The 16,062-nt window shown below is 45.9% G+C and overlaps 2 protein-coding genes across 4 annotated transcripts in view; both read right to left on the bottom strand.

Moving 5' to 3' along the window:
• Window positions 1–2,099: 2,099 nt before the first annotated feature.
• LOC120317671 overlaps window positions 2,100–16,062 on the bottom strand; it is a 30,410-nt gene continuing 16,447 nt past the window's right edge. For all 3 annotated transcript variants that reach the window (XM_039364432.1, XM_039364450.1, XM_039364458.1), the window contains exon 5: window positions 2,100–3,609. In XM_039364432.1, the coding sequence (XP_039220366.1) occupies window positions 2,924–3,609 (686 nt within the window). In that variant the 3' untranslated portion in view covers window positions 2,100–2,923. The remainder of the gene's footprint in view (window positions 3,610–16,062) is intronic.
• Window positions 6,190–15,135, bottom strand: LOC120317778 (neoverrucotoxin subunit beta-like). The gene is made up of 4 exons (XM_039364625.1): window positions 14,937–15,135; window positions 9,605–9,696; window positions 8,617–8,748; window positions 6,190–8,162 (listed from the first exon to the last, which is right to left on the bottom strand). The coding sequence occupies exons 3-4, from the start codon at window positions 8,720–8,722 to the stop codon at window positions 7,480–7,482; spliced, it is 789 nt and encodes a 262-aa protein (XP_039220559.1). The 5' UTR covers window positions 8,723–8,748; window positions 9,605–9,696; window positions 14,937–15,135; the 3' UTR covers window positions 6,190–7,479.

Genomic DNA, 16,062 nt, shown 5'->3' with positions numbered 1-16,062 from the left:
GACTTCACCTGGACTGCTGCTGTGCAATTTTACCTCAAGGTGTTCCTGTGCTCCTGACTATTTTGTGTTTTTTTTTCTTTCTGGATGATGGCAAAAGTAAGTCTGAATGTTAAACATATTTTTTTTTTATTGAAAATTTTTATAAATTTTTACAAAAAGACAAAAAAAATGACAATACAACAACAGCATAAAAGAAGAAAAAAAGAACAAAACAAAACAACCCTTCCCCAAAACACCCACTCCCTCCCCCCCCCCGGAGCTTCCTAGAGCAGAATATAGGCTTAATTAAAAAAAGTTAAAAAGATTATATAAAAAAAAGAGTGTAACACTAATATATATATATATATATATATATATATATATAAAAAAAATAAGAGTTATAAAAAAGCTAAATGATATTTTTTTATATCCAATTTAAATTGTATAAACTTTATCCATTTATCCCAAACAGCAAGAAATTTCTCTTGCGATTGTTCTTTTAGGAAAGTCGAAATCTTTGCCATTTCCGCCAGATAAGATACTTTAAGAAACCATTCCTGCAAAGTAGGCAAAGATTCCTTCTTCCAATATTGTCCTACTAACAGTCTTGCGGCTGTAATCAAGTTCAACATCAATATAACCTCCTTTGCATCACAATCGGTAACTATACCTAACAAAAATAATTGTGGAGTAAATTTTACCCTCTTTCTGAAAATTCTCTGAATATTCCACCATATCTTAATCCAAAAAGCTTTTATATTTCTGCACGACCACCAAATATGATAGTAGGTGGCATCCAAACAACCACATCTCCAACATTTAGGCTGTAGGTCAGGGTACATAAGAGACATTTTTTGTGGATCAAGGTGCCATCTATAAAACATTTTATAAAAATTCTCCCTTAGATTCTGTGCTTGTGTAAATTTAACATTTCTCACCCAAATATTTCCCAGGTATCCAGTAGAACTGGTTCACCAAAATTCTGCGCCCATTTAATCATACAATCTTTAATTAATTCTGTTTCTGAATCCAATTCCACTAGAACCCCATAAATTCTCTTAATATGACTTTGTCTTTGGTCCTTTACTTGCTTAATAAGATTTTCATCTTCTCTGAGAAAACCCACCTTACGATCCATCTTCCATCTATCTGCTATTTATTTACATATACTAAAGGCTAGCTGTTTCTCATCCTTGGGAACTTGAAAATGGGTGGACTTCAACTCCCAGCATGCCCCAGCCAGTATGTTGAGAAGCTCTGATCTCTCTCCCTCCCTCCCTCCCTCTGGCTGTTTCTCATCCTTGGGAACTTGAAAATGGATAGACTTCAACTCCCAGCATGCCCCATCCCTCCCTCCCCATCCCTCCTTCCTTCCCCATATATCTCCCTTCTTCCCTCCCCCCTCCCCCATTTATCTCCCTCCCTCCGTCCCTCCCTCTCCTTCCTTCCTCCCATCATATATCTCATTCCCTTCTTACATCTATCCATCCCCCATACTTCCTCCCGTCTCCTTCCTTTCTTCCATCCCTCCCTCACCACATCTTTCTTCCTTCCTCCCTCCCTTCCATCATATATTCTTCCATCCATCTATCCATCTAACAGCTTCTGGAGGCAGGTCGTTCCACTGATTAATTGTTCTCACTGTCAGGAAGTTTCTCCTTAGTTCCAGGTTGCTTCTCTCTTTGGTTAGTTTCCATCCGTTGCTTCTTGTCCGTCCTTCAGGGGCTTTGGAGAAGAGGTTGACAAATCCGAACGTCCTGCTGCAAATTTGGCTGCTGGGCATGTGTCCTTCTTCCTCTTGCTTGACCAGGAGACCAGAAGCAAGTCGGCGAAGAGAAGCATCTGGAGTGGAGCTGACAGACACTAAGAGATGGGAAGGATCCAGCAGGAGCCTGATTTCCTCAGACCCCCTTCCTGGAGCCAGTGTGAAAAGCTACGGGGGATACCCTGCGTTCTGCTCCATCCCTCGAGTATAATCTGACACGAATTCCATGTCCCCCTCTCTCCAGGACGATTGGACAACATCCCCGTTCTCCTCTGCCTTTGGATCACATTGCAGACAGAGCTGGTTAGGCTGAGGTTCATTAGTCCCCCTGCCACACACACACACACACACAAACTTTTGTAAGGAAAGAGATTTAATAAGAAGGTCTCTGATTGAAACAGTCATGACCGTCCTAGTGAGTCCAGGTGTTGCCTCTGGAAGGTGGTGTAGAGCAGCGCCCCCCAACCTTTTGGGCACCAGGGACCAGTTCCGTGGAAGGCGGTTTTTCCATGGAGCAGGGGGCCCTGGTTTCACATGCTGTCTGGATCCCACCCATGCAGGAATGGGACTTTGGCCACTTGCGCAGCCCAGTTCCTGGTGGGCCATAGATCGGTATCAGTCCACAGCCCATGATTTGGAGACCCCTGATGTACAGGAGTACAGACTCAGCCTTGCAGAAAATATGTGGCAGCTGTCAGGAAAAAACGAATCCGCTCCAGGATAACGGGAAGGGGTGAGAAAGAAGCTCAAGGCTGCCCTGGCTTGATGCTCTTTGGTGCCAGAAGGAGCGAAGGGGAGATGCTCTCCAGATTCTCCTGCTATAATCTCTCCCTGTAAAGTTGAGCTCTAACATTTCTTGTGTTGTTGGCTTCCCGGCCTGGTCTACCTCGAAGGACAGACAGGTGGGAAGCCCCAAAGACCTGGTCCTCCCTAAGGGACACGGGTCCAGGATGGGAGAGAATTCGGCTGTGGGACCTACTGATCCTGGGACGGGTGGGCAGGATTTCTCATGCCCTTGAAGAAAGTCCTGTCATCCAAGGGGAGGAAGTGGATTCTCAAGAGAAGGAATCGGCTGAGTGGAACTCAGCCACGAATCTCTGGCTTGGGTTCTTCAGAGGTCACATGGCAAGGGCTGGATTAGAACACAGAACGGAAGGGCTGTGGCCTTTGGTAGAGTTGCTACCTTGGGAGTCGAGGCTCAGTTAAAGAGACTTTCTGGCCTCTGTTGGAAAGGGGGAAAAACCAGTTGTGTCTTTCGTTGAAGCTCATCATCTCTTCCGTGTAATAAGGAGCATCTTTGTTCGTTTCTACCAGACGATCAATCATGGTCATCAGTTCGGCCACCTGAGCCTCTCGTTCCGCCCCTTCGGCCTTGTTGTTGAAAGCCAGGAACCGGTTCCCACATTCAGCAGCATATTGCTGCAGTTTTTTATCACATACAGCTATGAAATTTTCGATAGAGGTACCTTCCAGATCCTCTTTGCGCGTGAACAAAAGGATGATGTAATTTTTGGCTTTAAGGCCAAAAATCTCTTTGATCAGCTGAGGCACCTGCTCCTCCTCCTGAGTGAAACGACTAGGACGCATCACATGCAGAATGACGTGGGGACCCGGGGAGCAAAACTTCACGCACTTCCTCACTTCTGCAACAACGTAGTTGGGTGGAAGACTGGGATCGAAAAAGCCAGGCGTATCAACAACCACAACCTTCCTGCTGTTTAGCTGTGTGTCCTCCTTTTGACATGCTGTTGTTACTGATCTAGGTGACATGGAACTTTTAAAGACGTTGCTTCCCAGAATTGTGTTTCCCGTTGCACTTTTCCCATTTGCGCTTTTGCCCACAAGGACGATCCTCTGTTCAGACCCTACAACCCAAAGGGGAGAAGAGAGAAGAAGGGGACTGGTCAGCAGTGTACGACCGTCATAGCTTGTTCCCCCCCACCCAGAACAGTAGCTTCCACCCCACCTGAACCCCAGGACCCAAGACTTTACCTTGGATGCTTACAGTCATACGCACACCAGCCGCACAGCAGATAACCTGAGATTTCTGCGTGAAAAGCAAAACAGAATCAGCCAAAGGTGAGGCTGCATTGCTCAGGTTGCTAAGAACTCACCTCACCCAGAAGTCAAGCAAGAAATGGAGGGGGATTAAAAAAGGACCTGACTTGGATCAGATCTGCCCCCCCTCCAGCAGGTTCCCCGAGTGGTCTTCCCACTCAGCCCTGTCTGTGACATCCCACAGGATGGACCTCACGCTTGTAGTCGCTCCCTCCATTCTGCAAAACGGCCCTCGGCCACCGGCACTGTCTCCATCAGGTCAGAGACTAGTCTCTCCTACTCGGCTCCCGTGGCCTCGTGCGTCATGGCTGACCCGCTTTGCAAACCTTACTCACCACCAGACAACAAAAACTAGGGAGGGCGGAAGGGAATGATTGGAATTGATGGGTGGCTGGGAGGGGAATGAGGAATGTAGGTGCACGGGTTGTGGCCTGAGAAAGTTTCCAGCACCTCAAGGTGTTTCCCAAAACAATGATTGAACTGGATTGGTGGACAACGGACAATGGGTGGCCCGGGGAGGAAAGGGGGGATTATTGCTGTGCTGTTTTTAATGGCAAAACCTGAAAACTAGCTTTGCTTCTACTGTGCCTATATCAGTGGTTCTCAACCTTTTTAATGCCGCGACCCCCAACCGGCTGTAGGTCGAGGACTACTCAACCGGTCGTAAGTTGAGGATTACTCAACTGGTGCAGCACCATTTGCAGAATGGGAATTTTGGCGGGCTCAGCAGTGCAGAGACAGCCTGGACAATTCCTATTGGCTTTGGAAAGCCAATAGAATTAGACTCTATTCAAGAGAGTCTATTCTATTGGCTTTCAAAAGCCAATAGAATAAAAGGGAGTAGCATAGCTAAGGAAAAGGGGGGGAAATGGCGGACTGTATTGTTTGGCGACCCCTGTGAAATGGTCGTTCGACCCCAAATGGGGTCCCGACCTACAGGTTGAGAACCACTGGCCTATATGGATCTATCAGGAAACTTAAACTCTTGGTAAAAGAATTTCCCTGGAGTTTCTTTGCTGCAAATGCGAAAAATCTTCAAAATCTCCAGTGATGGAGCACCCAAAACTGGTATCAGCCTATTCTACTGCCTCCTTGTTCTCCTCCTCCCCCGCTCTTCCTCCAAAGAAGGTGTCAAGTTACCTCTGCAGGCCTCCCCCTAGGATAGATGCAAGTGATCTCCTTGCTCCATTGACCGAGCCCAAATTCAGTCACAGCTGCACATCGGAATTGGAACTGAAGATTTAGGTGCACATCTTGCAAAGTGAATTGATCTTTAGGGCCTTCAGTATGGAGACTCTTCCAATTCTGCCCTGCAATCCGATATTCCACCTGGTACCTGGAGACTGAAGGCTTCCCAATGGCGACTGGATCAATACCGATCTGGAAACTATTTGGGTGCACTTGCTCAATCTTGGGAGGGGGAGGTCTTCTGAGAGCAGCTTCCAGCTCCTGACGTTTCTTGAGGACTTCCATAGTCAAGGTTAACCTTTTGGCTTCCAGCAACATTAGCGAGTCAAAGAAATTCTTCATGCTCTCGGCGCTCATTTTCCAGTATATTTCAGCAACGGCATGATGGCTTCCTCCAGTTTCTCCATGACTAAAAAGGGTTGAATGGTTGAATCTGAAGTGCAGAGGGGTTCCCGACTTGTCCCGATCACAAGGCAGGTCAGCCTCCTTGAGGGCCTCCAGGACAGGTGGGGTTCCCCCATCAGCAAAGGTGATCAGGAGCTGGACGTTATCCTTCACGTCTTTTCCCAACAGGGAGTGCATGGAATCAAAGATGCATTTCTGGGCATGAACTGAATGGGCAAGGAAGGCCTGGGCCACCAAGCAAGTGGCATTAACATGGTCAATGCCCCCTGGGGCGGAGAAAAATTCTCGGAGCTGCTCCTCAACCAGTTTGTCTTGCTCTGCGTCTCTTCTGCCTCCAAATCCTGGAGTGTCAATGATTGTGAGAGAATAGGGAATCCGGAAACCCTCCTGATGGTGCACCATATAGACAGTGACTTCAGACGTCCTGCTTCCAGCTTCGCTTCTCGGGGTGGTTTCGTGAATCAGTTTGAATCTGAAATTATCTCCCCACTGGACGCCCAGAATATAATTGATCATCCCGTTGAGCAGTGTGGTTTTCCCAGAGCATGTTGCTCCCATGATCAGGATCACTTTGTTGGGCACTTTTGGGTTCTCCTTTCCAAGCTGGTATATGAGACAGGAGCTGGAGGCATCTGAGGGGACTTTCTTCAGAGGAAGGGCGAACACTAACGGATGTGTGTCCTCCACCAGGGAGCTTCCCTGAAGGACCTGGTGGGCTACGTTGCCTGCATCTTCTTCCTCCAGTGATGTGGAGACTTCCACCTCCTCACTGGGGACACCCAGAGCTCCTATTGTCACACACGGCTGACACCCGTATTCTATATGCCGTCTGGGGCTTCAGACCTTCGATGGGGTAAAACTCTGTTTTTCTCCCAGTCCTTTTTCCAGTCCACTGGTCCTTCTCAACTCCAGCCTCTACCATTCTGTACTCCACTTTGTACTCCTTGACCATAACTCCTGAGGCAACGATGCTGGGACTCATCCAGGCCACAGAGATGACAGAAGATGCTGCAGTGACCTTTCTTAATTTCTCAGGAGGGCTGGTGGGAAAGGTCTTTATGGGTGGGCTCAGGTCACTGGATTCACTAAATCCAAGCTTGCAACAAGCAGCATACTGGAACTGGTACTCTGTGTTTGGAGGCAGATCTTTCAGCAGGAACAACTCCCCGGCATCCTCTGTCCTCACGGTATTCCAGTTTTCTTCCCCTGCAATCTTGTACTCTACCAGATAGCTGGAGGTGGAAGCCCTCCCATGTTCAGCTGGCTGAAATTTCAGCTGAATGCTGTTGTGTCTCAGTTCAGTAATCTGCAAAGGGACAGGTTTTGAGGGCAACTCAAAGTTCTTGCTGACCAGCTTTCCATCTTCATAAAGGTATATTGAGGCTCCTGGGGTCTCCACATCTGGGAGTGAGGCCACGAGAAAGCGGACCTTCTCATTCGATTGGTTGACAGTGAAAAAGTCTTTCATGGATTTGGCCGCTTGGCGAGCATTGTGGGTCCTCTCCTGGTCCTCAAACCAGGCCTTGCCTTTCTTCACCCCAGGAGTGGATCTGGTGGACTTAGCTGATTCTTGCAAGAATTGCTCCTGAAGCTTGTCCCGTAAGCTCAACAGAAACGGCTCCTCTTCGTGTAAAGAAGTGAATATAAAGGAGACCACGTATCCATTCTGAGGGTCGAGAACTATTTCTTCCAACTTGTTCTGAGATGAGATAATTTGTATCTTATTTAAAATAGTCAGAAAAGATTTGACAAAGTTAATTTCTCTTTTCTTGGTGTCTAGAAATTCACGGAGTCTTCGGCTGTTGAAGGGTGACCGGTTGATGGACGTCAAGATGTCCACCAGGGTCCCTTCCTCCTGCCCTCCTCCCCGGATGGAAGGCAACACTCTGGCCAGCTGTTTCTGGAAAGTCTGCCTGTGTTGCTTGCACAGATCCTTGAACTGCTGGATCTTCTCTTTGATCTCAGGGAAGGTCTCGGCAATGGGATCGTTGACTAGGTCATTGCTTTGCATCTGAATTTCATTGAGGTCCTCCAAGATCTTTTCAGCATCAAAGACCAATTCTAGGCTGATCTCACAGACCATCTTAGCTGCTCTGGTGTCCAGCTTGGTCAGTGGGTAGAGCGAGATCCACACAGGAACAGCCTTCTCCCCATCTTTCCCTAACATTTTTGGCAGTCTCATAAATTGTTATGGCATCTTGGAAGGTCACTGGATTTTTCTCCAGAGAAAAGTCTCCATGGAACATGCAACTGAACTTCAGCGCACTCTCTTTCTCCTCCTCGTTTAGCTTCATATCTTCTTGTCCTGTGACGGATATCATCTTCCTGATTGTGACGTGGAGATTTTCTTCTATATTTTTTACCATTTCTGTTGAGGAATCATCCCGGTCAAACACGAAGAAAGCCTGGGTTCCGTAGAGGATGGCGGTGACCACGTGGGTAGCCGTGCCATGCTCAAAGACTGCTGGGTGGGAGATATTCTGGATTCCCAGGTGGCTCATGGTCAGCTGTTCATACCTGGTGGTGGTTTTGTACTGGACGGTGACTCTAGCCTGTTGCTTGGACTTCTTGGTGTTGTAAAGATACTTGGCTGATCCTCTCACATCAACCAGCCCCCCCAGGAAGCTGCCCTTGAGGGATCCTGAGATGTCCAGGGCAGAGGCCTTGTCATCAATATTGTCAGATGCAATGATTTTAGTTTCTGTATTGGGCTGAGGCCTGGTGGTCAGGTCCTTCTGAAGGGAGCTGTAGTCCCAAAGGGTGACGCCTGCACGGAACAGGAGAAGACAGGGAGATAAATCTGAAACTGGATAGAGAAGCCCCAGAGAGCTTGGACAAGGGGACATCCTTTCTCCCTGAGGGTAACATCCTTTGTTCTGTCCACCAGTCACCAGGGAAATGGTCTGTTTTGCAAAATACTGCAAAACCCCCCACAGGCCTTTGACTGAGTAGAGAGGTTTTGTCCTTTCCCAAAGCATTTCAGTGAGTTTGGTATGGAAACCCACCCCACGTTTGGTAGTCAGGGCCAGCACTGCTGCATACACATGCCAGGCAGAAGACCCTACTCAGCTAGCTGGTAGTAGCAGGCCCTGTGTTCAGGATGCCAGCTCTTAAGTGTGCTTGGGCTAAGCCTGCAATTGATGGTAGTGCCTGTCTCCCTCCCTCCCTCCCAGGTTTCCTGCCAGGGATGCCCACCCATCAGCCTCTCCTCTGGCTCCTACCTGGGACGAGGGCATCCTTGCGGCAGTCGTACAGCATCCCCAGCTGGAAGGGGCGGCCGAGGGCTGCAATCTCTATGGCATCGTCTGTCTGAGCCATGCTTGGCATTTGCTGGTTGCTGCAAGCTTGTTGCCCTGCAAGAGAGAAAGGAACCGTCTGGGGGAGGCCGAGACCGACTTATGACTCTAGGAGGGGATGCAGGTGGGGCCTCAAGTCTCACCCCACCCACCGATGGTACTCCAATTTCTGGGATGGCTGAAGGAGGGGAGAGGAGCCAGTTCCTGGTTTAGGGTCACACCCATTGTATTAACTGAAGACTCTGCCTGGAGTTGAGCAGAGGGTTGGACCTCCAAGGCCCTGTCCAGCTCTATTCTGATTGATTGGTTGACTGATTGAGAAGGAAGTCACACACGGATGTGCCTGCCCACTTCCTCCTTCCTCCCAGCCAAGCCACAGCACGTTTTCAGGGGAGCCAGCAGAACCAAAGTCTGATTCCTCTGGGAAAATCTTGGAATCTCGCTGGAAAAATTCCTGGGGAGTTTGGAGGGGGGATTGAGAGTCACAACGGCGTGGGGGCTTTAGATGAAGGTGTCCCCTCCTTCCTTCCCCCTCCCCGTTCCAGCTCTCCCCTTGTTTGGCTGTCTGGACAGAATTCAGAAGCCTTCCCGAAAAGGAGCAACCCCTCTCCCCAAATTTCCTGGAATATTTTTTCCCCCTCAACAACACAGGTGCATCTGTGTCACATCTGTTGCTAAATCCCTCGTCCTGCTGGAAACTGCCTTTCCTAACATTGAGGGTGTCCTATCCACCCCCTTAGCGTTTCCCAGAGAGGAGGGACCACTTGCTCTTGTGTAAAAGCAGGGAGCAGCCCAGTCCAAGACTGACCCGCTTTCCACCAGATGCCCAGGAATAGCCCTGCCCTCGCCCGACTCCACTCCGCTGCCACCGCAAATGCCAACTCGGAGGTCTTGGCGCTTCTGGGGTCCTCACCTGGTTGGAGGAGTCAGGAATCTCTGTTGGCAGGTGGGACCTACTGCTCTCTTTTGCTGCTTCCCTGCTAGATCTCTCCGTCCTTTGAACCGCTGGTAGGGTTTATGATGGCGTTTATGATGGGAACAGAGTCCAGAGATTGTATGAGATTGCGTCTCGTAGCAGCCCAAAAAACTAATACAGTACGAATCATGGTTGTATAAACGGAGGCACAGAATCAGTATCACACGAAGGATTAGTACCGCTTTCTAAAGCCTTAGTAAGGCCACACCTGGAATAGGGCATTTAGTTTTGATCACATTATAAAAAAGAGTTTTGAGCAGTGGTTCTCCACCTGTGGGTCGGGACCCCATTTGGGGTCGAACGATCTTTTCACGGGGGTCGCCAAACAAGGCTGTCCGCCATTTTCCCCCCTTTTCTTGGCACCCAGTGATGTATAAGTGGTTGGGGGTCACCACAACATGGGGAACTATATTATGGGGTCGCGGCATTAGAAAGGTTGAGAACCACTGGTTTTGAGACTTTGGAAAAAGTGCAGAGAAGAGCAACTAAGTTGATTAAAGGCCCGGAGACTAAAAGATGAAGAACAGTTGCAGGATTTGGGTATGGCCAGTCTAGAGAAAAGAAGGACTGGGGGGGGGGGAACATGACAACAGTCTTCCAGTATTTGAGGGGCTGCCACAAAGAAGAAGAGGGGGTCAACCTATTCTCCAAAGCATCTGAAGTCAGGACAAGAAACAATGGATGGAAACAGCTGTCCCGCGGCTCGAAATCTCCCTCCTGGGTGAAGGGGGGGAGAAGAGAATCACCCGAATAGAGGTAGAGGTAGTGTAAAAATATAAAAGCCTTTTGGATTAAGATATGGTGGAATATTCAAAGAATTTTTAGAAGGAGGGTAAAATTTACCCCACAATTGTTTTTGTTACGTATCGTTATTGATTGTGATACTAAGGAGATTACACTGATGTTAAATTTAATTACAGCCGCAAGGTTGTTAGTAGGGCAATGTTGGAAGAAGGAATCTTTGCCTACTTTGCAAGAGTGGTTTCTTAAAGTTTCTTATTTGGTGGAAATGGCAAAGATTTTGGTTTTCTTGAAGGATCAATCGCAAGAGAAGTATGTTGCGGTATGGAAAAAATGGATAGATTTTATACAACATAAGTTGGATATAAAAAAATATTACTTAGTTTTTTAACAATTTATATTTAAAATGGAATATTTTCTTTTTTTGTTCTTTTTTCATTTTTTTTATTCTTTTCCTTTCTAAACATTTATTTTTTGTATTTGTTTTTTATATATATATATACTATTGTTAATTATTTTATAATTTTTCTAATTAATGTGTTTAGATTTCTAACTAATGTTAGATTCATTTATGGTTTATATCTTTTTTTAAGATTTTTTGATGAAATTTTAATTAAGCCTATATTCAGCTCTGGGAAGGTCGGGGGAGGGAATGGGAGGGTTGGGGAGGTTGGGGGGAAGATTGTTTTGTTTTTGTAAAATTTCAAAAATTTAATAAAAATTATCTTTGGAAAAAAAAAAAGAAACAATGGATGGAAACAAATCAAGGAGAGAAACAACCTGGAATTAAGGAGAAACTTCCTGACAGTGAGTGAGGACAATTAACTAGTCGTGTCTCCTGCTTGAGCAGCGGGCTGGACTCCAAGGTTGCTTCCAGCTCTATTCTGATTGACTGATAGAATCAGGACAGGCCATGCTAAGGCAAAGCTCTTTAAGTGGGGAATGGCTGAGAGCTTGCAAGGCAACTGTGGCACACCGGAACAAACTATAACACATATAGTTGGAGAACGTCTCCTCATTAACTTTGGAGGCAGCCCAGATTGTCTCACCGCAGTGACACCAGAAGCAGTTTGATGGTTGGCTTCCTTAGATATCAAAAGATACCATCTATCCCATTGCAATTCTATGGCACCATGTTATGGAAGTCACCACTGATCTTCTCGGCCTGGGCAATGGAATGGTGGGACTTCCTTTTCTGCCTCTCTCGTCTTCCTTCCTTCTTCTGTCTTCCTTCCTTTTCTCCTTCTGTTTTCCTTCCTCCTCTCCTTCCATTCTTATCTTCCTCCCTTCCTCCATCCAACTTTCTTTGATTCCACCCACCCACCCACCTTTCTTTCCTCCTCTGCCTCCGTCTTCCTTCCTTCTTTGCCTCCCGTTTTTCTTCTCTCCCTCTTATCTTCCTTCCTTCCCTCCCCCATCCATCTCTTTCCTTCCCTGCCTCTCTCATCTTCCTTCCTTCTCTCATTCCATTGTCTTCCTTCCTTCATCCAACTTTCTTTTGTTGCTTCTTCCCATCCATCCATGCTTCTTCCTTTTCTGCCTCTCATCTTCCTTCCAACATCCATCCATCCTTTATCCATTTCCTTCCCTCCCTGTCATCCTTCTCTCCCTCGTCTTCCTTCCTTCTTTCCTTCCAGAATGGCTCCGAGGGGCTTTCCCTCAAAATAGGAATACAGATTTTTTAAAAAAAAAAAAAAAAAAAAAGAACGAAAAGCTCCAGACAAATCACCCAACAGGCAACCACTAGGCCCCACAGCCTTGCCAGTTGCAGAATAGGGTCCAGAAGAGGGAGGTGGGAGTCACGTGGCCCGTTTGGGGGGACCCACTGCGGGTGAGGGCGCTGCGACCCACGGGGGAGGGAGAGGCCCCAACCCCCCTCAGCCCCCTCCCCAGCCACCCCAAGCCCCCCAACTCTGAAGCTCCTTAAGTTCAGCAGCCGCTTCAGGGCAAGGTCCGTGAGCCAGGCCCCGCCCACGTACAGCTGATTGGCTGGAGAGGGCCGGCGCTCCTGAGGCGATCTGCGCTGGGATTGGTCGTTCTGAAGGGGGAGGGGGAGCGTCCCCTTTCTTTTCCCGCCTTTTTTTTTTCTCTCCCGGCTGCGCTTTTGTGCTCCGTCCGTTTACCTCAGGATTTCCCTTATGGTTTCCTCCCTAAAATAATCGGGTTTTGTTTTTTTGGTTTTTTTGGTATTTACCATTTATTGGAGAAACATTATGTTTTACTTACATTCCATGGGGAGAAAAAAATTCCAGCGTAAACAATGAACCGAAGCAGTTCTTAACTAAAATAATCTTTTGGAGGAAAAATAGAGCCACCCCCTCTCTCTCTCTCTCTCTCTCTCTCTCTCTCTCTCTCTCTCTCTCTCTGTGTGTGTGTTTGTGTCTCTTTGTGTGTAGAAGACAGAATGAGCCAACAGAATGAGAAAGAATGACTTGGGAGAATGAGAAGAGAGAGAGGATGAGAAATAGATTGAGAGAAAAAGAATGACACAATTTTCTAGAAGAGAGGGAAAGAAGACAGGTTATGAAAGAGAACGAAAGGGACAGAATGAGAAAATGAAAGAAAATTAGAATAGAGAGAAAGAAAGACAATTAGAAGAGAATGAGAAAGAAAAGAGAATGAGGGGAGAATGAAAAGAGAAAAAAAGAATGAGAGGAGAAAGAATAATGGAAGGAAAGAATGACAGAATTGGGGAGAAAATGAGAAGAGAGAGGATGAGAAATAGATTGAGAAAGAAAGAATGACAGAATTTTCTAGAAGAGAGGGAAAGAGGGAATGAAAGAATGACAGAAGGAGAAGGACAGAAAAAGAATGAGAAAAAAATAATTAGAACAGAGAGAAAGAATGACAGAATTAGAAGAGAAAGAGAAAGAATGAAAAGAAAGAATAACAAAGAAAGAAAAAATGGAAAGAAAGAAGAAACAGAAAGAATGACAGAATTAGGGGGAGAGAATGAGAAGAGAGGGAGAGGATGAGAAATAGATTGAGAGAAAGAATGACAAGGAGAAAGAATGAAAGAATGACAAGGAGAAAGAATGAGAAAAAAAGAATTAGAATGAGAATGACACAATTAGAAAAGAGATGAGAAAAAGAAAGGGAGAGAATGAGGGAATGAGAAGGAATGAGAATGACAAGAGAAAGGGAAAGAAATAATGAGGGTGAGAAAGAATGAGGATGAAAGAAAAAGAAAGAATAAGGGAAAGAATGAGATGAGAGACAGAAGAGAGAAAAAGTGAGAATGAGAGGAGAGAATGAAAAGAGAAAGGGAAAGACTCAGAGAAAAAATGAGAAGACAAAGAATAAGGGAAAGATTATAATAATTATAATAATCCATCCATTTTTCCAATCCATCCATCCATCTTTCCAATCCTCCATCTTTCCAATCCATCCATCCATTTTTCCAATCCATCCATCCATCTGTCCAATCCATCCATCCATTCACCTTTCCAATCCATCTATCCATCAATCCACCTTTCCAATCCATCCATTCATCCTTCCAATCCATCCATCCATCCATTTTTCCAATCCATCCATCCATCTATCTTTCCAATCCATCAATCCATCCATCCACCTTTCCAATCCATCCACCCATCCATCTTTACAATCCTTCCATCCAGCCAGCCAGCCGTTTCTCATCCTTGGCAACTTGCAAGTGGCTGGACTTCAAATCCCAGAATTCTCCAGCCAGTGTGTTGAGAAGCTCTGATCTTTATTCTCCCATCCCTCCCTCCCTTTCCCATCCATCCTGCTTTCCTTTCTTCCCGCCTTTTGTCTTCTCTGTGTTCTGCCTACTGTTTCATTTACCTCAGAAGCTAGAAAACTTTTCTTCCCCTCCCCCGCCCCCCAGGAACCTACCTCCAGCCTGGCCACTTTCACTGAAGAGAAAATGGACGAGGGGTTGAAGGCAGCTCCCGGTTCTGGCTGACCACCAGGTCTCCATTTTCATAAAGGGGGTGTTGGGGGTGTGGAAAAGAACAGCCAGACTGGTGGGGGGACGGGGCAGGGGCAAAACACTCCACCGCCAGGATTGCCTGGAAATCATTTCCTCCCACATCGAGAGCTTCGCAGCCTCTGGGATGGTGATTCTCAGCCGTGGCCACTTGAAGATGGCTGGACTTCAACTCCCAGAATTCCCCAGCCAGTACATTGAGTAGCTTTGATCTCTTTTTCTCCCTCCAACCCTCCATCTTCCCGCCTTTTTTCTTCTCTGTCTTCTGCCTACTGTTTAATTTACCTCAGAATCTTCCTATCTACCCCACTATCTTGTCTGTTCATGCACGAGGTGATTTGCACTGTGATTGGTTGCCTTAATTATAAAGGGGGCGTTTCCCTCCCCCCCAGCCTTTTTTCTTCTTTGTGTTCTGCCTACTGTTTAATTTACCTCAGGATCTTCCTGTGTTCCCCGCTGTCTTGTCTGCTCATGCAGAAGGCGCGCTACACTGTGATTGGTTGCCTTAATTATAAAGGGGGCGTTTCCCTTCCCCGCCGTCTTTTTTCTTCTCTGTGTTCTGCCTGCTGTTTAATTTACCTCAGGATCTTCCTGTGTTCCCCACTGTCTTGTGTTTCCTCCTTTCTGGATGATGACAAAGACTCTTGTAAGTTTGAAATGATACCTATTTTAAAGAAAGAAGCAAATTTAGATGAGTGGCAGAAAGGTATCAATAAATTTATCTGGGCAGGGAAAAAACCAAGAGTAAAACTTAAAATTTTACAAGATATACGAGAGAGAGGTGGACTTAAGGTACCGGATTTGAAATTGTATTACGATGCTGTGGTTTTAACATCAATTAGTGATTGGGTTAATCTAACAAATGTAGATATACTCCTTTTGGAGGGATGGGATTTACCTTTTGGATGGCATGCCTATTTAATTTATAATAAAAAGGTTGATAGGGTCTTTAGATCTCATATCTTAAGAATTTCTTTACTTCGGGTTTGGAAGAAATACTATAGAAGTGATTCAAGAATTCCATTATGGGCTATTCCATGGCATGCAATAGAAGGAATAAGGAGAGGAGTTAAGATGGATATTATTTCTTATACACAATTACTTAAGTGGGATGGTAAAAATTGGCAATTAAAATCTATGGATGAATTAGCACAAGAAAATATTATTTATTCATGGTTTCAGTATAGACAATTATTGGAAAGGTGGAAGATATATTATAAGGTGGGCTTGCTTAGAGAGGATGAGAATTTGTTAAAACAAATTAGAGATCAAAGTCGAACCCACATTAAAAGAATTTATGGTGTTTTGGTGGAATTGGATTCAGAAGCAGAGCTAGTTAAAGATTGTATGGTTAAGTGGGCACAAAATTTTGATGAACCGATTTTATTAGATACATGGGAGATTATTTGGGTGAGGAATGTTAAATTCACGCAAGCCCAAAACTTACGGGAAAACTTTCATAAAATGTTTTATAGATGGCACCTTGATCCACAAAAAATGTCTCGTATGTATCCAAACCTGCAGCCTAAATGTTGGAGATGTGGCTGCTCGGATGCTACTTATTATCATATCTGGTGGTCATGTAAAAGTATTAAAGCTTTTTGGATTACGATATGGTGGAATATTCAAAGAATTTTTAAAAGAAGGATAAAATTTACTCCACAATTGTTTTTGTTGGTTATTATTTCTGATTGTGATGATAAAG

Source organism: Crotalus tigris, unplaced genomic scaffold, assembly GCF_016545835.1.
Source record: "Crotalus tigris isolate CLP2741 ecotype Arizona unplaced genomic scaffold, ASM1654583v1 scf7180000017592.2434428, whole genome shotgun sequence".
Classification (NCBI taxonomy): Eukaryota; Metazoa; Chordata; class Lepidosauria; order Squamata; family Viperidae; genus Crotalus; species Crotalus tigris.
Note: the sequence above shows the minus strand (reverse complement) of the source record. Positions and strands in the feature narration are given on the sequence as shown.

What these genes read in the sequence shown, in the direction of transcription:
- LOC120317778 (XM_039364625.1), bottom strand. Translation starts at nt 8,722, where the DNA reads ATGCCAAGCATGGCTCAGACAGACGATGCCATAGAGATTGCAGCCCTC. An exon ending in CAAGGATGCCCTCGTCCCAG is followed by an intron (nt 8,163 to 8,616) that starts GTAGGAGCCAGA and finishes TGTTCCGTGCAG; the next exon opens with GCGTCACCCTTTGGGACTAC.